Below are 24,503 nucleotides of genomic sequence, written 5' to 3' on the forward strand. Positions count from 1 at the left end.
TCCGCGGTAAATCCGCAGTTAAAATGCAGTGACATTTACCTGCGGATTTTTAAAAAATGGTGTGGAAAAATCTCACACGACTCCGCAACGCGGACACAGAGTTAGGGTTGGAATTAGGGCTAGGGTTGGAAATAGGGTTAAGATGAGGCTTGTGGTTAGGGTTATGGTTAGAGGTGTGTTGGGATTAGGGTTGGCATTAGGGTTAGGATTAGGGTTGGCATTAGGGTTAGGGGTGCGTTGGGGTTAGGGTTGTGGTTAGGGGTGTGTTGGGGTTAGGGTTGTGATTAGGGTTATGGCTAGAGTTGGGATTAGGGTTAGGGGTGTGTTGGGGTTTGTGTTGGAGTTAGAATTGAGGGGTTTCCACTGTTTAGGCACATTAGGGGTCTCCAAACGCAACATGGCGCCACCATTGATTCCAGCCAATCTTGCGTTCAAAAAGTCAAATGGTGCTCCCTCCCTTCCGAGCCCCGACGTGCGCCCAAACAGTGGTTTACCTCCACATATGGGGTACCAGCATACTTGGCACAAACTGGGCAACAACTATTGAGGTCCAATTTCTCCTATTACCCTTGCAAAAATAAAAAATTGCTTGCTAAAACATAATTTTTGAGGAAAGAAAAATTATTTTTTATTTTCACGGCTCTGCGTTATAAACTTCTGTGAAACACTTGGGGGTTTAAAGTGGTCACCGCACATCTAGATTAGTTCCATGGGAGGTCTAGTTTCCAAAATGGTGTCACATGTGGGGGAGATCCAATGTTTAGGCACACAGGGGCTCTCCAAACGCAACATGGTGTCCGCTAACAATTGGAGCTAATTTTTCATTCAAAAAGTCAAATGGCACTCCTTCCCTTCCGAGCCCTGCCGTGTGCCCAAACAGTGGTTACCCCCACATGTGAGGTATCAGTGTACTCAGGAGAAATTGCCCAATACATTTTATGATCCATTTTATTCTGTTGCTCATGTGGAAATGAACAAATTGAGGCTAAAAGAAAGTTTTTGTGAAAAAAAAGTACTTTTTCATTTTTACGGATCAATTTGTGAAGCACCTGGGGGTTCAAAGTGCTCACTATGCATCTAGATAAGTTCCTTGGGGGGTCTAGTTTCTAAAATGGGTTCACATGTGGGGGAACTCCAATCTTTAGGTGCATAGGGGCTCTCCAAACGCGACATGGTGTCCGCTAACAATTGGAGCCAATTTTTCATTGAAAAAGTCAAATGGCGCTCCTTCCCTTCCGAGCCCTGTCGTGCACCCAAACAGTAGTCCCCCCCACATATGGGGTATCTGCGTACTCAGGACAAATTGTACAATAACGTTTGGGGTCCAGTTTCTCTTTTTACTCTTGGGAAAATAAAAAAATTGTTGCTAAAAGATCATTTTTGTGACTAAAAAGTTAAATGTTAATTTTTTCCTTCCATGTTGCTTCTACTGCTGTGAAGCACCTGAAGGGTTAATAAACTTCTTGAATGTGGTTTTGAACACCTTGAGGGGTGCAGTTTTAAAATGGTGTCACTTTTGGGTATTTTCAGCCATATAGACCCCTCAAACTGACTTCAAATGTGAGGTGGTCCCTAAAAAAAATGGTTTTGTAAATTTCGCTGTAAAAATGAGAAATCGCTGGTCAAATTTTAACCCTTATAACTTCCTAGCAAAAAAAAAAAATTGTTTCCAAAATTGTGCTGATGTAAAGAAGACATTTGGGTAATGTTATTTATTAACTATTTTGTGTCACATAACTCTTGTTTAACAGAACAAAAATTCAAAATTTGAAAATTGGGAAATTTTCAAAATTTTAGCCAAATTTCCATTTTTTTCACAAATAAACGCAAAAATTATTGACCTTAATTTACCACTAACATGAAGCCCAATATGTCACACAAAAAAAACTATCTGAGAACCGCTAGGATCCGTTGAAGCGATCCTGAGTTATTACCTCATAAAGGGACACTGGTCAGAATTGCAAAAAACGGCCAGGTCATTAAGGTCAAAATAGGCTGGGTCATGAAGGGGTTAAAGTCTGCTCAACAACATTTACACAAGCCTGAGAAATACTGGGAGAATAGAGTCTGGTCACATGAGACCAAAATTGAACTATTTGGATGCCATAATACACACTATGGAGGCAAAAAAGCATTGCATATCACCCCAATAAAAACACCATACAAACAGTGAAGTTCGGAGGTTGGAACGTCATAGTGTGGGGCAGTTCTTCAGCATACGGCACTGGCAAACTTAATATGATTGAAGGAAGGATGAATGGACAAGGCTAATCTTCAAAACTTTCACAAGGCTGCATTTCATAGAATATTTTTTAACCCATAACATGAAAGTAAGGTTAATAATATAACTTTCATTACAAAATATTCAGTTGTACTCAAATTAGTTGCTGCAAAACTGAATACACCATACATCAAATACTGATACATCTAGTATTTTATATGAACTCCAAGATTTTTAAGGACAGCAACAAGTTTTCTGGACATGGAATGAAGTTGGCGACATAGCGTAACATTTATCTTTTTCCATTCTTCAAGAACGACCTCTTTTAGACACTAAGGGTATGTGCACACATCAGGATTTCTTGCAGAAATTTCCTGAAGAAAACCGGAAATTTTCTGCAAGAAATCCGCATTTTTTTTTTCGCGTTTTTTCCCCGTTTTTTTCGCGTTTTTTTTTTTTTTTTTAGCATTTTGCAAGCGTAATTAGCTTGCAGAATGCTAAAGTTTTCCAAGCGATCTGTAGCATCGCTTGGAAAACTGATTGACAGGTTGGTCAAACATAGTGTTTGACAAGTGTGACCAACTTTTTACTATAGATGCAGCCTATGCAGCATCAATAGTAAAAGATATATTGTTTAAAAATAATAAAAAAAAAAAAAAAAAATGGTTATACTCACCTGCAGACAGCCGATCTCCTCAGCGGCTTCCGTTCCTATAGATGGTGTGTGTGTGCAGGACCTTCGATGACGTCGCGGTCACGTGACCGCGACGTCATGGCGGTCATGTGACCGCGACGTCATCGCAGGTCCTTAACACACACCATCTAAAGGAACGGAAGCGGCAGCGTGCACCTGAGAGGCAGGAAGACTCCGGGGGCCATCGCAGGTGAGTATATGACTTTTTTATTTTAATTCTTTTTTTTTTAGCAATTATATGGTGCCCAGTCCGTGGAGGAGAGTCTCCTCTCCTCCACCCTGGGTACCAACCGCACATGATCTGCTTACTTGCCGCATGGTGGGCATAGCCCCATGCGGAAAGTAAGCAGATCAATGCATTCCCAGGTGTGCGGAATCCCCGCAATTCCGCTAATTTAACCCCTTCATCCCCAAGGGTGGTTTGCACCTTAATGACCAGGCCAATTTTTTCAATTCTGACCACTGTCCCTTTATGAGGTTATAACTCTGGAACGCTTCAACGGATCTTGGCGATTCTGACATTGTTTTCTCGTGACATATTGTACTTCATGATAGTGGTAAAATTTCTTCGATATAACTTGCGTTTATTTGTTAAAAAAATGGATATTTGGCGAAAATTTTGAAAATTTTGCAATTTTCCAACTTTGAATTTTTATGCCCTTAAATCACAGACATATGTCACTCAAAATACTTAATAAATAACATTTCCCACATGTCTACTTTACATCAGCAAAATTTTGGAACCAAATTTTTTTTTTGTTATTGAGTTATAAGGGTTAAAAATTGACCAGCAATTTCTCATTTTTACAACACCATTTTTTTTCAGGGACCACATCTCATTTGAAGTCATTTTGAGGGGTCTATATGACAGAAAATACCCAAGTGTGACAAGATTCTAAAAACTGCACCCCTCAAGGTGCTCAAAACCACATTCAAGAAATGTATTAACCCTTCAGGTGTTTCACAGGAATTTTTGGAATGTTTGAAAAAAAGTTAAATGTTCATTTTTATTTACACAAAATGTATTTCAGCTCCAATTTGTTTTATTTTACCAAGGGTAACAGGAGAAAATGGACCCCAAAAGTTGTTGTACAATTTGTCCTGAGTACGCTAATACCCCATATGTGGGGGTAAACCACTGTTTGGGCGCATGGCAGAGCTCGGAAGGAAAGGAGCGCCATTTGACTTTTCAATGCAAAATTGACTGGAAAAATATTTGCAAAAAATAGCGGCGCTCGTGAGATGGATATGGCTAGCTGCGGGTATTGCTCCTTACCACACAAAAGGAGAAAAAGAGAAAATAGGATATAAAAATATTGTAACAATATTACTACCTGCGCTAAGCTTAAGGTGCATTGATCAACATATGAAATTTACCTGTTTGGTGAGCGTGTATGACAAGTCAGGTTTTGAACGTGGAGAAGGACTGTTTGATGGGCGTATATGATGACTCAGGCTTTGATCGTAGGAAAGGACTAAAAATGGGGAGCAATAGGAGATTAATAAATAGGGTCGCAAGTACTTAGTTGCTCATAAATCACCTGATATGTTCAGACGTGACGATCTTTAATTTAATAAAATACACTAGATATGGCTAGTAAAAAACGTATGTGCTAGATTGGAAACTTAAAAACTTGGACTAACACCCTGTAAGTGCGTTACTTGGATTATAAGGTGCAAGCTTCTCCACCTGGTGGGCTAAAAATGCGGAGCCCGATACCTGTAGTGTGAACGTTCACGGAAGGAGAAGAGAGACACAGTCCATATGTCCTATACGATATTGGTTTAAATGGGTATAGCGGTCTGTACTTAACTGAATTGATGTTGTCCTTAGTCCTCCTCAGGCGGCTTATGCAGTCGCCGTCCCGGCCGGTGACGGACGTCTGCGCGGCCTGTGCTTGGAAGATTTTACACGGTGCTTCGCAGGACCTGCAGTTGTATTCGGGTCACGTGATCTCTGATCACGTGGTGCCCCTGGCGGTGAGTACGGAGCGCTGTGGGAGCCAAAAACCAACGCGTTTCGGAAATGCTGCGGTTTCCTTCCTCAGGGTACCTTCCGTGAACGTTCACACTACAGGTATCGGGCTCCGCATTTTTAGCCCACCAGGTGGAGAAGCTTGCACCTTATAATCCAAGTAACGCACTTACAGGGTGTTAGTCCAAGTTTTTAAGTTTCCAATCTAGCACATACGTTTTTTACTAGCCATATCTAGTGTATTTTATTAAATTAAAGATCGTCACGTCTGAACATATCAGGTGATTTATGAGCAACTAAGTACTTGCGACCCTATTTATTAATCTCCTATTGCTCCCCATTTTTAGTCCTTTCCTACGATCAAAGCCTGAGTCATCATATACGCCCATCAAACAGTCCTTCTCCACGTTCAAAACCTGACTTGTCATACACGCTCATCAAACAGGTAAATTTCATATGTTGATCAATGCACCTTAAGCTTAGCGCAGGTAGTAATATTGTTACAATATTTTTATATCCAAAATTGACTGGAATTGACATGGGATGCCATGTTGCGTTTGGAGAGCCCCTGATGTGCCTAAACATTGAAACCCCCCACAACTGACACCATTTTGGAAAGTAGACCCCCTAAGGAACTTATCTAGATGTGTGGTGAGCACTTTGACCCACCAAGTGCTTCACAGAAGTTTATAATGCAGAGCCGTAAAAATAAAAAATCATATTTTTTCACAAAAATGATCTTTTCGCCCCTATTTTTTTTTATTTTTCCAAGGGTAAGAGAAGAAATTAGACCACAAAAGTTGTTGTGCAATTTGTCCTGAGTACAACGATACCCCATATGTGGGTGTAAACCATTGTTTGGGAGCAGGGCAGAGCTCGGAAGGGAAGGAGCGCCATTTGACTTTTCAATGCAAAATTGACTGGAATTGAGATGGGACGCCATGTTGCGTTTGGAGAGCCCCTGATGTGCCTAAACATTAAAACCCCCCACAAGTAACACCATTTTGGAAAGTAGACCCCCTAAGGAACTTATCTAGATGTGTTGTGAGAACTTTGAACCCCCAAGTGTTTCACTACAGTTTACAACGCAGAGCCGTGAAAATAAAAAATCTTTTTTTTCCCACAAAACTTATTTTTTAGCCCCCAGTTTTGTATTTTCCCAAGGGTAACAGGAGAAATTGGACCCCAAAAGATGTTGTCCAATTTGTCCTGAGTACGCCGATACCCCATATGTTGGGGTAAACCCCTGTTTGGGTACACGGGAGAGCTCTGAAGGGAAGGAGCACTGTTTTACTTTTTCAACGCAGAATTGTCTGGAATTGAGATCGGATGCCATGTCCCGTTTGGAGAGCCCCTGATGTGCCTAAACAGTGGAAACCCCCCAATTATAACTGAAACCCTAATCCAAACACACCCCTTAGCCTAATCCAAACGGTAACCCTAACCACACCCCTAACCCTGACACACCCCTAACCCTAATCCCAACCCTATTCCCAACTGTAAATGTAATCCAAACGCTAACCCTAACTTTAGCCCCAACCCTAACTGTAGCCTTAACCCTAGCCCTAACCCTAGCAATAACCCTAACCCTAGCAATAACCCTAGCCCTAACCCTAGCCCTAGCAATAACCCTAGCCCTAACCCTAGCCCTAACCCTAGCAATAACCCTAGCCCTAACCCTAGCCCTAACCCTAACCCTAGCCCTAACCCTAGTCCTAACCCTAACCCTAGCCCTAACCCTAACCCTAATGGGAAAATGGAAATAAATACATTTTTTAAATTTTTTTATTTTTCCCTAACTAAGGGGGTGATGAAGGGGGGTTTGATTTACTTTTATAGCGGGTTATTTAGCGGATTTTTATGATTGGCAGCCGTCACACACTGAAAGACGCTTTTTATTGCAAAAAATATTTTTTGCGTTACCACATTTTGAAAGCTATAATTTTTCCATATTTGAGTCCACAGAGTCATGTGAGGTCTTGTTTTTTGCGGGACGAGTTGACGTTTTTATTGGTAACATTTTCGGGCACATGACATTTATTGATCGCTTTTTATTCCGATTTTTGTGAGGCAGAATGGCGTTTATACCGTTCCGCGTTTGGTAAAATTGATAAAGCAGTTTTATTCTTAGGGTCAGTACGATTACAGGGATACCTCATTTATATCATTTTTTTTATGTTTTGGCGCTTTTATACGATAAAAGCTATTTTATAGAAAAAATAATTATTTTTGTATCGCTTTATTCTCAGGACTATAACTTTTTTATTTTTTTGCTGATGATGCTGTATTGCGGCTCGTTTTTTGCGGGACAAGATGACGTTTTCAGCGGTACCATGGTTATTTATATCTGTCTTTTTGATCGCGTGTTATTCCACTTTTTGTTCGGCGGTATGGTAATAAAGCGTTGTTTTTTGCCTCTTTTTTTTTTCTCACGGTGTTTACTGAAGGGGTTAACTAGTGGGACAGTTTTATAGGTTGGGTCGTTACGGACGCGGCGATACTAAATATGTGTACTTTTATTGTTTTGTTTTTTTTATTTAGATAAAGAAATGTATTTATGGGAATAATTTTTTTTTTTTTCCTTTATTTAGGAATTTATTTTTTATTTATTTTTTTACACATGTGGAAAAAATTGTTTTTAACTTTTTTACTTTGTCCCAGGGGGGGACATTACAGATCGGTGATCTGACAGTGTGCACAGCACACAGCCGCGGCCATCTTGGATCCGGGACCTGCGGCGAGGAGGGAGGTAGGAGACCCTCGGAGCAACGCGATCACATCGCGTTGCTGCGGGGGTCTCAGGGAAGCCCGCAGGGAGCCCCCTCCCTGCGCGATGCTTCCCTATACCGCCGGTACACCGCGATCATGTTTGATCGCGGTGTGCCGGGGGTTAATGTGCCGGGGGCAGTCCGTGACCGCTCCTGGCACATAGTGTCGGATGTCAGCTGCGATATGCAGCTGACACCCGGCCGCGATCGGCCGCGCTCCCCCCGTGAGCGCTGCCGATCGCGTATGACGTACTATCCCGTCGGTGGTCATACGGGCCCACCCCACCTCGACGGGATAGTACGTCAGATGTCAGAAAGGGGTTAATGAACATGTTGCTTTTTTTTCCGCGATGCGATTTTTTTGCGGGAAAAAAATGCAACATTTGCACAAGGAATGCGGAAAACACTGAAAATAATGGGAGGCATATGTAAGCGTTTTTTTGCGTTTTTCTCACGTTTTTATAGCGAAAAAATGCGAAAAAAATGCGAAAAATACTGAACGTGTGCACATGGCCTAAATGCTGGATGGAGGGTGATGCTCAACATGTCTCTTCAGAATTCTCAATAGTTGTTTGGCTGGATTCAGATCAGGAGACATACTTGACAACTGAATCACTTTCTGATCGTCTTCAGAAAGTAAACAGATGTGTGTTTCGCATCAGTGTAACTACAGCACTGTATATCAGTAAATAATGAATGAAAAATTTCAAATCCTCTGAATACATGTCCAACTAACTCCAGCCACAACTAGAGGTGAATTATGAATTTACTACATACTGTTCATAAATTTAACTCACCTATAATAGTGTCTAAGCACCCCCCATTCAATTTTGTGACCATGCATATGATTTGGAGCTCAATCAGAAAATAGGAGTTCAAAAGATTTTAAAGATATTTAAAGACACAGCAAGAAATTAGATGGACATTCTAAAGACATTTAAGGACTTTACGCTGAAAACAATTATTGTACACTATATCATTAAGCAATCAATTTAATGTGAGAAAATATTACCCCTATAAGTGAATCTTACTTTGCAGAGCAGCAGATGTAGTATAATAGTTGAATGGAACCTTGGATATCATGTACTGATCGGATAAACTTGCTAGTCTATCATTCAGAAATACTGTCTTGCCCACTCCTGCGCTGCCAACAAGCATCACTGCCTTAGACTTTTTTACAAGTAGATCTGTGAAGTATCCAAGGCATGTGGTTTCAGAAGTATGGACGAAAACTGCCTACAATAAATCAAACAAAAAAAATATGAGACTATAGCTTAAATAATATCATTCCTATTCAGCTTTTTCCGCTTGAGGTTATATTTTCTTAACAAATATAAATAGCGTTAGCAAAGCTATTATTGCTGTTATACAAAAAAAAAATAGAAATTTAAAAAGGAAACCCACAAGTTATGACTATCCAGGACTTAAGAAAACAAAATGTGCCTAAGAACTAACAGGCAGGTAGTTGCCACCTACCTGCCTGTTGTGCCCTGCACCGTTCTCTGCTGGCACTCAGAGGTCACAGACTTCTGCTGACGTCAAGTCAACAGAGCGGCAGCTTGTCTTCCTGTTGACAGGGTGGGACTACTGGTGTCATGCTGATTGATAGCTGCATCTCGGCTGCCTAATTCTGGAAGCTGGCTGTCAATCAGCATGACACCATTAGTCCCTCCCTGTCAACAAGAAGAGAACCTGACAGGGAACAGCTGAATATCCGGCAGGAGCGGTCAATGACTGCCACCAAAAGACTGGTAGTTGAGTCTGTTAGTAAGTACATGTTTTTTTTTTATTTTTTTTAAGGCCCAGATATCTCCTGTAAGGGTATATGCACACATCATTTTTAAGGTGCAGAAGCAACTGCCGAGTTTTTCCTGAAAAAAGACACTGTGTTCACATATTCAAAGTGTTTTCCAGGATTGACTTAAAATTTTCAAACACCTCAAATAACATTGTTGTTTCTGTAAAACCCATTCCATGATCACCTCCATCTAACTAAATGCTGGTTTTGAAATCACAGCCTTACATGACTTCGGACTATTCCAAAGACGCAATAAAAGTAATAAAACAGCAATAACGAGACGCAATCATCTTCCCTATATTTTCCATCATCACTACCGGCTTTCAAGCAATTTTTATTATTACTATTGGCAAAGAATTCAAAACAAAAAAAGGCATTCCTTCATGACCATACAACGTACCTGTAGAGGGGTCTCAGGGTCCATATCAAATTTGGGAACTTTTTCACTCCAAGGCATAAACTTCCTGGCTTTGTTATCCAAATAATAATCAAAAACTGTTCCTTGGCCTGGAAATTTCACCGCCTTCATCTCTTTGATCCACCACTGACTGAATTCAGCTCTGTAGTCCATCACCTGAAACAAAAAAGGCAGGATAAAAAATAAAACCTTATAAGCTATGCAGATGCATAATTTCTGCAACCAGTTTGCACACATTACACATGGCCAGCAGAACTCCAACACTTCGCCTTCTCAGCGTTTTAAAGAAGAAACAAACTGTTCATATTAACTCTACACCGTAAACTATATATTTTATATATTTCATGTACTAAACCAATTTTATGCAAAATTGCTTTAACGAATGAAATGCCGTAAAAATATGTTTTTAAAAAAAATAAATTATTTAAAATCTATAATACGTTGCATATTTACAACAGTATACCACAACAACAATATACCAAAATCTTTTACCAGTCTTCAGGATGGGAGCGGATTTTGATAAATAATCAAATGCAGGAAGACAAAATCTTGCAGTTAAAGAGGTTTTTGCTAAATTGTAAGTTATCCGATATCCAAAGGACAGGACAGTATTACAGTATTCTGGCATAAAAACCTTTGAAAAGTCACATAATTTGGGGGCAACTGGTGGCTGTGCTAAAATTTTGTAATTTCTTTTTCCAATAACTTTATTGAAATTTTATATTAACTTAGGGAGGGAGGGAAGGATGAAGGAGAGGAATAAAGGGATAGGAAGGAAAATTGGAAGGAAGGGAAGGGTAGGGAATGAAGACAAGGAGGGATAAAAGGAGATACCCCTATGGGAATAGGGGAGAGACAAGCAATCATACATTTCTGTAGATCAGGGCCGTACTAGGACTAAAATTCAGCCCTGGCATTTGAAGTTACACAGGTCCACTTGTCACATGGTGACTGTATAATATCTTTGTACACTTGTAGGCAGGGCCGGTTTTAGGCAAAGTGGGGCCCTAGGCAAAGTTTAAAATGGGGCCCCAAATGCTAACATATTGCACATTCACACAAAAGCATTTCGGTTGTATTTACATGCGCTGATCGCAGGCCGCTAAATGAGTTTGATCGACAATACTGAAGTTGTTCAACACTTGTTTCCCGGCCTCTTTCCACCAGCTGAGGAATAATGATGGGACAGAACCATCACTAATAGATCACTAACAGATCACCATACAGTATCATGTTATCAGCAGCACATCTACAGTTTACACCGGCAATGTGCTGCAGAGAACAATGATTTTTGTTCCAGCAAAAACAATCCGAATATGCAGCATTTTACTTGCTTCGTAAAATACACCCCATAGTCCTTCATATATTATAATGTGCACCAGTCCTCCATATAGTATAATACACTCCCTATAGTCCTCCATATCTTAAAATACACTGCTCAGTCCTCCATATAGCATAATACACTCATCATAGTGCTCCATATAGTATAATGCACCGCCAGTCATCCATGTAGTACAATTCACTTCCCATAGTATAATGCACCCCATAGTTCTTCATATAGTATAATGTATTCCCCATAGTCCTCAATACAGTATAATGCAGCCCACATATAGTATAATGCAGCCACCACCCTACAGAATATAATGCAGCCAACCCCCTACAGAATATAATGCAGCCAACCCAGAGTATAATGCAGCCACCCCATAGAATATAATGCAGCCCCCCTCATAGTTTAATGCAGCCCCCTCATAGAGTATGATGCAATCACCCCTCAAAGAATATAAATATAATACAGCCCCCCATAGAATATAATGTAGCCCCGAATAGAATATAAAACAGCCCACCTCCCCACAGAATATAATGCAGCCCCATCAAAGAGTATGATGCAATCATCCCTCATAAAAACTAATACAGCCCTCCATGGAATATAATACAGCCCACCTCCCCATAATGTATAATGTAGCTCCCATAAAATATAATGCAGCCCCCACGTTTTCGTGGTTTCAGTATCCTGTTCTTTCGATCGCTGAGGGTCGCTGTGGTATGATCCCCAGCTATCAGCAAGTTATCCATTTCCCATAAGTTGGAGGTGACTTGCAATTTTGGGAAAATTTGAATAAATGAGTGTAAAGCAGTTATACATATTAACCAACATCTATTTAAGACTGAGGCTACACACAGATTATTTGCAGCAAGATGTCCCACCTACTGTTTACAGGAACACAATAAGGATTGAATCTCATCAAATTAAAGATGCTTTTTTTAAAATGAATTGCTATTTGGGTGTCAATTGATAATGGGTGCATGATACCAGAAAAAAATATTGCCATTATCAAGCAACAATAAATTATTCATTGTTTATTTGAAAACAATGCCGATATGCACGGCCGCTACTTGGGACCCAAGGTTGCGTGACCCTCTGTGAAGTCTAAGAGAAACCATAAAAAAACCTTTTGTACAATGTGGATATTTGAACTTTTCTTGTCTCAATACAGTTCATGGATTACAGGGTCTGGGAGTCTTAACTAATCTTACCACTATTACATTTTAGAGAGCAGACAATGACAATTTTAAGAACAGTATTGCTGTACACATACAGTTCCCACATTTCAGCTATGATACCCTGAAAAAGCTTAAGATGAACAAAGATGAGAATATCAAAAAAGAAAATACACAAAAGGACTAAGTAATTATGTGAGTGTTGGAGAAAGGAAAGATAATAGAGGAAAATTACAGGGTGACAGGCGGAAATAAAAATCTTTTAGTGTATTATGTCCTGTGCATGAATATTTCACCCTCACAACCTTTTTAATATGCTAATCCTTCCAATGTGCTACTAAATATTCGACAAAGCAATTTTATATCATTTAAAATGCATACAAATAAATAAATCATCTGTCAAAGTGTCACAACAAACCTGGTCTTTGTGTACAGCCCCGCCAAATGCCCAGATACAGGCAAAGACAAAATATAATTCGTACAGGTCTCGGGATGAGTCAGGAGGAACATTCTCTGGGGTCAGCAGGCAATCGAGAAGAGAACACAGAGTCTGTAACAAATGGTTAATAATATAGTAAATGTAAAGGAAACAACAATAATGTGTATTATACAGGAAAGCAATAGCTCATTATTTTGTCAAAAGAAAAAAAAATCTAAGAAAAAAATATTTAGTTATATTTATGTACACAGTGATTTTCTCATTTTGCTTGTAAGGCACCTTACCCATAAAGATATCAAAGAGCAGTATACAGACTGTGGAGGTTAGCTGTACGGTAATGGTTTTAAAGTGAATGTCAGCAGGATTTCACACCCCAAACAATTTATATGGGCATGTAGCTCATCCAAAGACAAGCCCCACAATACCTTTACATGGTCAGTCTGTTCCTCCATTACTGAGAAATCAGCGCTTGGATTTATATGTAAATGGATATGGTAGATCTAGAGCATCTGTCACTCCAGCTCCATTCCCCAAACATTGGCAGTACTGCCTTCTCCTTTTTGATGCTCAACCTCTATTTTGTGTGACTTCAGGAAAAGAAACTAGTTAAGCAGGAGGGGAAGGCACTAGGTTGGAAAAGAGCTGGAGTGACAGAGGCTTCATGTCTCAGAAATGAAGGATCAGACTGTCATACTATGTAAAGGTATTGGTGGACTTACCTCTGAAAGAGCTACAAGCAGATAAACAGTTTGACTTGTGAAATCCCTCTGACAGATTCCCCTTAAATGTCAAGGATAATGACTGTATAATATGAAATATATGACAAATAACTAATTACTTATTATGCTATGCGTAAAACTACCCTTGTTCATAACCTTGCTCATGCCATAAATGATTCATTATGTCGTGTGTCATATGGTTAAAATGAGTTTATTGCAATAAGGGCCCACTGGTGGTTGGACCTAGGGGAGACTAACGCATTTGGCATGGAGCTAACCAGGGAGTGGAGTCTAAGGCTACTTTCACACTAGCGTCGGACGACGCACGACAAATTGCGTCGTTGCAACGTACCGACGCTAGCAGTGAATGCGCCACACAACGGGGGCAGCGGATGCTGTTTTTCAACGCATCCGCTGCCCCATTGTGAGGTGCGGGGAGGCGGGGGCGGAGTTCCGGCCGCGCATGCGCAGTCGGAAAAGACGGGAACGACGCACCAAAAAACGTTACAAGCAACGTTTTTTGGTGGCGACGGTCCGACGCAACACGACGCAACGTGTGCGACGTGTGGCAATGTGTCGCACTGCGTCGCTAATACAAGTCAATGGAGAAAAAACGTATTCTGCAAGCACTTTCGCAGGATGCGTTTTTTCTACAAAACGACGCATAGCGACGTGCAGTGCACGACGCTAGTGTGAAAGTAGCCTGAGGGATTGGGAGCTCTTTACCCTTATGGACTTTCCCACAGATAATCAAGAAGTTGCTCCCCCCATCAGTAGTTTCTATTGGCGTGGAAAATATTTACATGATGGGTTTGTAAACGGCAACTACAATATACAGGTAAGTACTAAACACTTTCTCCATCAAAGGCGTAGAAAAAAACTGAGGAATCCACAAGATAATAAAATGTACAAAATTTATTACAAGGAATTAAATACAAAATGTGTATAGCCACAGGTACAAACAAAACAGAGGAATCCAAATTAAAATAAAGCGACAAATGGGCGAAGATGTAAATACAGACACTTCATAGCATCTAATATATAGAAAAATTATAACCTTCTTTATTTCAGAATATAGCAAATGCAATTCTGCTGTGACCCTATAATGACATAGGATCACAGTGCAGCATGATCACACAGCTGATTTTTGTTTCACGCTTAAGGAGGCACTATATAATGATAGGCTCACATGGCAGACACATTCAGCCCCCATATGGAAGAAGCCTGGTAGGCGAAACGGCGCTGTCGGGGTAGCGGCGTGGGCGCAGCACTTGCATCTTTGAAATACACTATGTAAGTTATACCTCCTTTTTTCCTTTTAAGCTTATGGCAGGCACTTAGCACACTACTTTAACTTATGTTAGGACTACTTATCTTGGACACATACCTTTTGTGCGGTTTTGAACAGCCTTTTTTTTTTTGTTAAAAACACTTTTATGTTAGTCCTTTTTGGCCTGAGTTATTTATTCCTGCACTCACTTTATATAAATGCATGTTGCTGTTAGTTCACATGTTCCCTATGTCATTATAGGGTCACAGCAGAATTGCATTTGCTATATTCTGAAATAAAGAAGGTTATAATTTTTCTATATATTAGATGCTATGAAGTGTCTGTATTTACATCTTCGCCCATTTGTCGCTTTATTTTAATTTGGATTCCTCTGTTTTGTTTGTACCTGTGGCTATACACATTTTGTATTTAATTCCTTGTAATAAATTTTGTACATTTTATTATCTTGTGGATTCCTCAGTTTTTTTCTCCGCCTTTGATGGAGAAAGTGTTTAGTATATGTTGTTGTTGAGGTATACATAGGTTTAGGATATTGGAAATATACAGGTAAGGTTTATATAAGTCTGCTAGAAAAACTAAGTAAATATGGCATTGGGATGATAATTACAGAAAAAAAATGAGTAACTGAAGGTTTATCCCTATTTTTGGTTCCTTTTAATTGCAAGCACATTGTTGGCAGTCTGGGTGCACAGTTCAGGCATAAGAAGCACAAACACACACAACATCCTGTGTGAGCGCTTCTTGTATACAAGTCTTGTTCTCATCCATACACAGATGACCACTGCAAAGCTTCAAGCATCAATGAAGCTGCTCAGTTGTCCTATACTTCCAGTGCAGTGCAGGTGTAAATATACAGTATACAGAAAGCAGTAGCGAAACTTCTAAGTCATGACCACATCTATAATTCTTGTGGCAAGTGACATTTTTTGCTTGCCATATGTAAATTGGGTCATGTAATGCAACAAAAATGGTACAAAATAGATTACTATAAAGAGGATTTAAAAAGTGACAGCACAGAGATGAGAAAATTAGATGTGAATGCAGCCTTAGAGTATATGCACATGTTAAGTATTTGCTGCAGACATCTCTGCACCAAAAACATGTCTCCTGGCAGGAAAAACGCAGCATAAAAACACACCCGCTTGTTATGTGTTTTTCTTACATACGTTTTTTCTCGTGCATTTGAATGGATGAAAAAAGGTGCAAAAATGCTGAAAGAATTGATTCGAAACTGAGTGTGTATTAGACTTCAGGAATCTCATTCACTTTACTGTTATTAGGAAATGCTTCAGCTCTTGTGCCAAAACTCCACAGAAAAAAAATGCAACAAAATGCAATAAATACTTAACGTGTGCACATACCTTTATAGAGAAAACCTTCTTACCTGAACCATGCTGTTCTCTGAAATAGGGGTTATGGTTTTAATAGGCCCAGCTCTGAACTGCTCCAGGCATGGAGGCACATACTTGTCAAAGAGGATGGTGAGATTGGCTTTTTCGGTTTGGCTATTTCTGGTATCTATCCAGCTGGTCACGTACCTAAGAGGAGTCAGATAATAGACGGTGGTTACAACCTCAGATGACCTGTCAGAATAACTACACAGCCCTAAAGAACAGATTTTTCTAATAGCCGTCTGTGAAGTTGATGGAAAGAATAATCTTGCTTCTGCTAACCCTTCTATTTTCCACTTAGTAACTAATGTACTTTAATTAAGTCACTTTCGGAAAAAGATTAATTAGACATGTAATAGATTTCACGTAAAAAGGCCAGTTATGACCCAGTGAAAAAAATAGCACTCACAGACAATCCTTTTAACTTAACACAGCGGTAATGTCTTTAATCTGAACCATATGAGGCTTAAAACATAATGCAGGAAATTAATTTCTTGTGTCCCTCTGGCTTTTTTCAATATCATGTTCCTTACAATGATAACTACTTAATATGTTACTTACGGATTCCATCCCAGATCCTGGGGGTTGACATAGAGAATTCCTGCTCTGGAAACAGTGGCTGGCGTTGCGGTCTTTAAATGATGAATTTCAAAAACTAAACGCATTGTAGGAGTCAGAGGGATCCTCTCATTGCTTGCGAGTGTCAGGACCTTCATAAAGAAAAAAAACAACATTACATATAAGTTATGCCACCTCTCACACTGACCTACTCTATAGCTTTTTATTTCTTTCTGCTTCATCTCCATAAAATTGCATTGAATCATACATTAATAGAACACAATGAAGGGTGTAGTAAATTATATATGTACCCAATAGATATGTTTATTGATGTCTAAAAACTGGAGGCAAACTGAGGTTATAAAAGCTTTCTCCAATACTGCCTTAGTGATCGTTACTGTATATAAGGTCTTCAAACTTTTTTTTAAAGTTCACCTTATTGTCATCCATTACGGTGTTCAGTGATTCAATCCACATGGGATCAATGTCTCCATCAAGCACAATCCATTTAGGACCCTCGTGAGTTATGTTTGCCTGTTCTCTCATAAGATTTGAGAAGAGACCTAAAAAATAAATTATAAAATGTCAAAATGGCAGATTGAACTGTAGAAGTGTGTACATAGTGCCCCTAAAGTAATGGTGATTTCAGTTCAAAAGAAAATCCACCATGAATGTTCTTACGGTAAAATCTGTGCAATAAAAATGTATTATGGGCTGATCATTTAAATTGAACCCGTCATGTAATAAAATGCTATATAGGGTTAACCTGCAGGTTATTAGTGTTCTGAAGATGCTCGGTGTCCGAACTCAGAGCTTGGCTACTAGGAGGAAAATAACTTTATTCCTCCCAGCAGCCTCGGGCTTTCATTCATAGGGATGTGGCTTCAGTCACCACTCAGTGCTCTAATGCTGAGCCGGCTGTCAGTCAGTGCCAGGACGCGGTTACAGACCTTTCTCACTATGCACTGAGCGGTGACTAAAGCTGCGCCGTCTGCACCTCTATGACTGAAAGCTCGAGGCAGCACTGAGGAATACATTTCATTTCCTCCCAGCAAAGGGGCTCTCAGTTCATGTGCTGGGCAGCTTCAGAACGCTAATAACCTTCATTTAATCCCATATCTGGAGGTTAATAGCATTTTTTTACATGCCAGGTTCCCTTTAAGTAGGTTGGACCACCATAACAATTAGAACTATTACATTTGACTTTCTCTGTTCCATCAATCGGCAATGAATAGTGGTGATGCGCATGTATGTGTAAGGAACTTCCCTGGCGGAGGTTTACTTAGAAAGCCATAAATACCAAACAGATCCCTGGGTGTGTGCACTAAAGTTCTTTACCATAAACGCCACTCAAGATGGACTCTGCTGTGTCACGGTTGAGCTGGCGACCATTCACATTCATGGATAATAAACCAGACAGTTTTAGAAAAATAAACTCTTCTTTACCAAGTGTTGGAACTATAGATAGATAAATAGCGGGTACAGTTCTTGAATATATTTTCTTGTGTCTCGCAAGACAGAGGCACATACATGGCAGTTATAGACAGCGGCACATAGCTTGTGGTGAATGTTGTTGGCGTAAAGCAGGCTACGCTGGGGATCTCAATCTTCCTGGTACAGGTCCAGTGTTTTATGCTGTGACCACTGCACCCTAACTGCACTCTGTGTGAACAGAGTATGGGAGCTCTAGTTACCATCTTACGGACGTTCCCCAGCCTGGCTGACCCCGTATTCCTTCTCCAGGTCTGGCTAACACTTCACCTGCACTCTGAAACTCTTCTATTAGGCTTCTCAACTTACCTTGCTGAGAAGGCATCATGCCGGCTCTGTTGTAAGGCTTGCTACTTCTTTGAAATACTGTTTATCTTCTCTAGTTCACTGCCAACTGACTACAAACCAGGAACTAACACACAGGTCCCTATCACTTCTCCCCAACTATGGGCTGACACTACGGTTAACCCTGTCACCCCTAACTAACAGGAACTGCAGCCTCCAGGATAAAATCATGCAATTCAGTACATTTTTCACAGATTAAACAACAGAGGTCTTCAGCGGGGTGTTACACCATTTTCTCCACCTTTACATAGGGATTAATCCCTAAAAATTAGCAGCTTATCTATTCTTGTTGGCCTCACAGACACAATATTGTGACTGCACAATAATCATGCTATACATGTACAGTATAGTACCTGGCAGAGAGGACTTCAGCTGTTGAGAAGAGTTGGTGCAAATCGATTTGCACTGTCGAGTTCATCAGTCATGTCAGTAATCTGTGGTTGCTAGACAAGAGCCCTGAGAGCTGCCTCTTACCTGACGCAGCATCAGGCGGCATCATTGTTGCAGGGTAACGTCGTGCCAGACTGGCTAATCAAATAAAGAACCGCAGATGCTGGGAGGTAGAGGATATTTCCCGGGCTCCTGCCAAGCGACCACAGCTTACCGATGTGGTTGCTGGACCAGGTCTTGCAAATCGATTTGCATCAAAATATTTTTTATAAAATGATCTATTGAAAAGGTTATCACCATCTTTCCATTCTCGTGTGCTGGGATGGATAAAGCCAAAGAGTTCATCAGTGGTGACTGCTTTTGGGTTTAAATCATTCCAAACTGGTTTTTGTTTGCGGTTAATATACGTCCGGTTTAGTGTCTTTAAAACCTGAAAATGTAAAAAAATTACAATTTAGGTAGAATAGTTCATATTAATGCTATATTTGCCTACGCATTCCATTATTTCCGAATAGTTTCCGAATATAAATCATCAGTAATTACGAAGACATTCGGAGAAAAATGGAAGCAATTAAGTTATACAGACCATAGTGTAATTACCGTAGTTGTGATGAAAGAGAATAAGTGCAGAAGTATTGTATGTGTGCAAGAAAAGAAATTCTACAAATAACTGTCACAAAGCCAGATCTCGAATGAAGTCACAAATTGCAGGTTAGGTTTTTTTTTTAAAGGTCAATTTATTTGAAATTAAAATAGCTGCAGTTATAAATTGTAATTGTTCGCTTAAGCAGAAAACTGAAGCAATTTTAATAAAATTGACTTTTAAAGCCATCCAAATGACAATTGTTTAACTACTCATGTCCTTAAATCTAAAATGAAAATAAAAACTGTAGAAGCTTCCTACGCAATATATAAAAGAATGTGGCTGTACATTATCTGGCTAAGTGGACAAGTTATATAAGAGCACAAAATATATCAAACATCTATTTAATAAAAAATGTTTTTTGCCCCTTTGATGAGCCAAATGAGTGAACTTTTTTGGAAAAAGTTCAAAGACAAATTGGGAATTTATTAAGTCTAGCCTTTCATAAGCCAGTCTTCAACAACAACAAAAAAAAAAGTGATGGGCCTGTAACAAATTGTCAAAAATTCTCTTTTTTTTGTGCGCTAATACACCTTGTGCAAGAATTTCCCAACTTTTAGGTTTCCTTGGGCTCACTGCGCATTAGAATAAGAAAGTGCAGGGAAAATTAAGGGAGCCACCTGCCTTTTTTATTTTTAGAAAAATGAGAGGCCTGGTACAAATTGGCAAAGATTCTCAAAATCATTTGCGCAAATATACCTTGTGACAAATTTTACAACTTTTTGATGCATAGAGGGAAAGATAAATTCCACCCTCCTTTTATCAGCACAATTGTTTTATTCTCCTACCTTGCTCTTTCCTGTTCCTGCATTTCCGACCACAAAGACAGAGTGTCGCACAGCTAGTAACTCCTCCAGCTGAACCACCTAAAAGAAGATATATTTTATGTTAAGCTAATACTGCATATATTAAATGTGACACATTTCTACACTTTACATTATAAAGTACATCAGAATTGCATTGAATTGTCCTTCTAAAAGGAGCCTTTGTCTTCCAGTTTTATGCTAATAAAGCATAATTATTATGTAAAAATAAAAAACTTTCTAATATACTTTGGGGTTGATTCATCAAAGCTTCTTCGCCACACAAGGGCAAAGTAAAGCAAAAATTTTGCAACTTTTGCCATTTTCATGCTATTTTGGAGCAATTCAACCTAAATGGGTTGAGCTAGATTAATGAATTTTAAGTGTTTTTTATGCCAGAAATCCTACTACAGTTCTGGTGCTTTTCACAGGGGTGCACGCTACTCAGATTCATTAATTGGCACAAACCTCTTCCCACAAATTAACTTTTGGTGTGTTTTTGATGCTGTTTATTTTTGCTGCATCAAAAACACATCATCTTACAGTTCTATCACAATGGATTTTTTTTGATGCAGCAAAAACATACAGCATCAAAAACTTACCAAAAGCTCAATTGTTGGAAGAGATTCATTCCAATTAATGAATTTGAGCAGCGTGCACCCCTGTGTAGTCTGGTGCTGAACTTTGAACACAGACTTTTTCCTAGAAGACCGTTTAACTGTTCGGTTTAGGTGCCAAATAAAGATCGTTGAAACACTGCAGTGCAGCCTCTCAAAAAGCTTTTAGGCTGTGGGCAAGTCCGCAGCCATAACAGCCATGTCAAGTATTGGTGCCACCCATGACTCGGTCTGTATAACCGCCGAATCACAGGTGGGGCCGCTATTGTGCTCTGAGTAGTGTTAGGATAGTGTAAAACAAATAATTTAAAACAAAGACGTGGGGTCCTCCCTATTTTTAATAACCCCAAGGGAAAACATATAGATGTGAGCTGGTCTTATTATGTTGGGAAGGGGCCAATATCCATGGACCTTTACAGCCTATTAACCCCTTCACCACCCAAGCCTGTTTTCACCTTATGAAAGTAGATAACTTAACACTAGAAGTCCCAGAGAGGGGTCATTTAACATTTCTACCTTTGGAACCCTGAGAGCTCGAAATTTCTGGGACTTCTAGTGTTAAAGGGGTTGTTTCATCTTCCTAAACCCCTTTACCACCCAAGCCTGTTTTCACCTTCTTGACCAGGCCAATTTTTACAATTCTGACCAGTGTTACTTTATGTGGTAATAACTTTGGGATGTTTCAACAGATCCCACTGATTCGGAGACTGCTTTCTCAGCTTGATGGTAGTGATAAAATTAGATCAATATGACTTGAGTTTATTTGTGAAAAGAATAAATTGTAAAGTTTTGAAACCTTACAATTTGCAAGTTTTTAATTTTCATGCCTTGAAACCAGAGAGTTATGTCACAAAACAGTTAATAAATAAGATTTGCCACATATCTACTTTACATCAGCACAATTTTTTAAACATTTTTTTTTGTTAATAAGTTAGAAGCGGTAAAACTTGAACAGCGATTTCTCATTTTTCCAGCAAAATTTACAAAATCGTTTCTTTAAATGACTACATCACATGTGAAGTGACGTTATGACAAAAAAATACCCCAAAATGACACCATTCTAAAAATTACACCCCTCAAGGTACTCAAAACCACATTCAAGAAATGTATTAAACCTTCAGGTGCTTCACAGACTGTGGAAGGAAAAAATGAATATTTAACTTTTTTTCACAAAAATTTTATTTTAGACCCAATTTGTTTTGTTTTCACAACGGTAACAAGGGCAAATGGAATCCAAAATTTGTTTTGCAATTTCTCCTGATTACACCAATACCCATATGTGGGGGAAAACAACTTTTGGGTGCACGACAGGGTTAAGACGAGAAGGAACTCCGTTTGACTTTTTGAGCTGGAATCGAAAGCGGATGCCATGTCACGTTTGGAGAGCCCCTGATGTGACTAAACAGTGGAAACCCTCTCCCACAAGTGACTCCACTTGAACCCTAGATGCTTCACAGAAGTTTATAACAGAGCCGTGAAAATAAAAAAATCATACTTTTCACACAAAAATGTTCTTTTCAGCCCCAAATGTTTTCATTTTCAAAAAGATAGAAGAATTTAACTAGATGTGTGGTGAGCACCTTAAACCCAGAGGCACTTCACAGACTTTTACATTGTTGATCTAGGAAAATTTAAAAAAATAAAAATTTACCACGAAAAAATTGTTTTAGTACTATTTTCTTTCATTTTCAGAAGGATAGCTGGAGAAAATGGACCTCAAAATTTGTTTTAAAACTTCTCCTGAGTACACAGACATCCCATAAGTGGTCGAAAACTACTTTTGAGGCACAGTGCAGAGCTCAGAAGGGGCGAAGCACCCTTAAGGTGCCAGAAGGGCATAAGTGAACCCATGTTACAAACTACTCCGCTCAATGAATTCATCGCAGTGATCATATTAACAAAACAGTTGTGTTACAGAATTTTATGCCATTGGGCAGTGAAAAAAACATTGCATTTTTATCACCGAAATTTTGTTTTAGCCTCAGATTTTATATTTTCAAAAGAGAAAATGAATAAAAATGGCACCACAATTTGTCCCACAATTTCTGCTGAATGCAAAAATACCCACTATGTGGTTGTACAGTACTGTTTAGCCATATGGCAAGACTCGGGAGGGACGGAGCGCCATTTGCCTCCTGGAGTGCAGATTTTCCTAGAAATATTTCCGGACTCCACATACAGAGCCCCAAAGTGCTAGCATCTTCTCTCAAGTGACCCCATTTTTTAAATTATACCCCTTTGGAAATATATCTAATAATAATAATAATAATCTTTATTTATATAGCGCCAACATATTCCGCAGCGCTTTACAGTTTAACAGTTTCAAACACAACAGTCATAGGTAACAACGTTAACAATACAGTAATAAAGCAAAATAAGACAAAATAAGACGACCCTGCTCGTGAGAACTTACAATCTACAATGAGGTGGGGGAGATACAAAGTACAGGTGTGTATTTACAATGATGTATTTACAATGATGGTCCAGCCATCTTCAGGCGGTGGGGGGTAGATGGAGATAGTGAATGGGCTACACGCACACACAAACATAAAATGACTTTGATTAGTTATTGTGGTAGGCAGCTCTGAACAAATGTGTTTTGAGCGAGCGTCTAAAACTATGCAAGTTGTGGATGGTCCTAATATCTTGGGGTAGAGCATTCCAGAGAATTGGCGCAGCACGGGAGAAGTCTTGGAGTCGGGAGTGGGAGGTACGGATTAGTGCAGAGGTTATTCGAAAGTCGTTTGCAGAGCGCAGTGGTCGGCTAGGCCGATAGACAGAAATGAGGGAGGAGATGTAAGGGGGTGCCGCACTGTAGAGAGCTTTGTGGGTGAGAACAAGTACTTTGAATTGTATCCTGTCATGAATGGGCAGCCAGTGTAATGACTGGCGAAAAGCGGACATGCCCGAGTAACGATTAGCCAGATGGAGGACCCTAGCTGCCACATTAAGGATAGACTGGGGAGGGGAAAGTCGAGTAACAGGGAGGCCAATTAGTAGAGCGTTACAGTAGTCCAGGCGGGAGTGGATTAGGGCGACAGTGAGAGTTTTTGTTGTCTCCATGGTGAGAAAAGGGCGGATTCTGGAGATGTTCTTTAGGTGTAAGCGGCACGAGCGGGCAAGAGATTGTATGTGGGAGGTGAAGGAGAGATCGGAATCAAACATAACACCCAGACAGCGCGCCTGCTGCCGGGGTGTTATTATGGTGCCACCCAAGGAGAGGGAAATGTCAGATTTAGGGAGGTTAGTAGAAGGCGGGAGCAGAAGTTCAGGTTTGGAGAGGGGTTGAACTTCAGATAGAAAGCGGACATGATGTTGGAGACTGCAGACAGTCAGTGGCGTTCTGTAGTACAGCGGGGGTAAGGTCAGGGGATGACGTTTATAGTTGTGTGTCATCAGCGTAAAGATGGTACTGAAAGCCAATTCTGCTGATGGTCTGTCCA

The 24,503-nt window shown here is 39.8% G+C and overlaps 1 protein-coding gene across 1 annotated transcript in view; it reads right to left on the reverse strand.

The window, feature by feature from the left end:
- The window catches only part of DNAH11 (dynein axonemal heavy chain 11), a 390,030-nt gene that overhangs the window by 181,824 nt on the left and 183,703 nt on the right, over positions 1-24,503 (reverse strand). Inside the window, exons 40-47 of the mRNA XM_077268714.1 lie at positions 20,429-20,506; positions 19,295-19,427; positions 17,207-17,334; positions 16,775-16,923; positions 16,207-16,360; positions 12,792-12,923; positions 9,857-10,030; positions 8,690-8,894 (exon numbers count right to left, since the gene is read on the reverse strand). Coding sequence (XP_077124829.1) covers positions 8,690-8,894; positions 9,857-10,030; positions 12,792-12,923; positions 16,207-16,360; positions 16,775-16,923; positions 17,207-17,334; positions 19,295-19,427; positions 20,429-20,506 — 1,153 coding nt within the window. The remainder of the gene's footprint in view (positions 1-8,689; positions 8,895-9,856; positions 10,031-12,791; positions 12,924-16,206; positions 16,361-16,774; positions 16,924-17,206; positions 17,335-19,294; positions 19,428-20,428; positions 20,507-24,503) is intronic.

This window comes from Ranitomeya variabilis, chromosome 6, assembly GCF_051348905.1.
Source record: "Ranitomeya variabilis isolate aRanVar5 chromosome 6, aRanVar5.hap1, whole genome shotgun sequence".
Lineage (NCBI taxonomy): Eukaryota > Metazoa > Chordata > Amphibia > Anura > Dendrobatidae > Ranitomeya > Ranitomeya variabilis.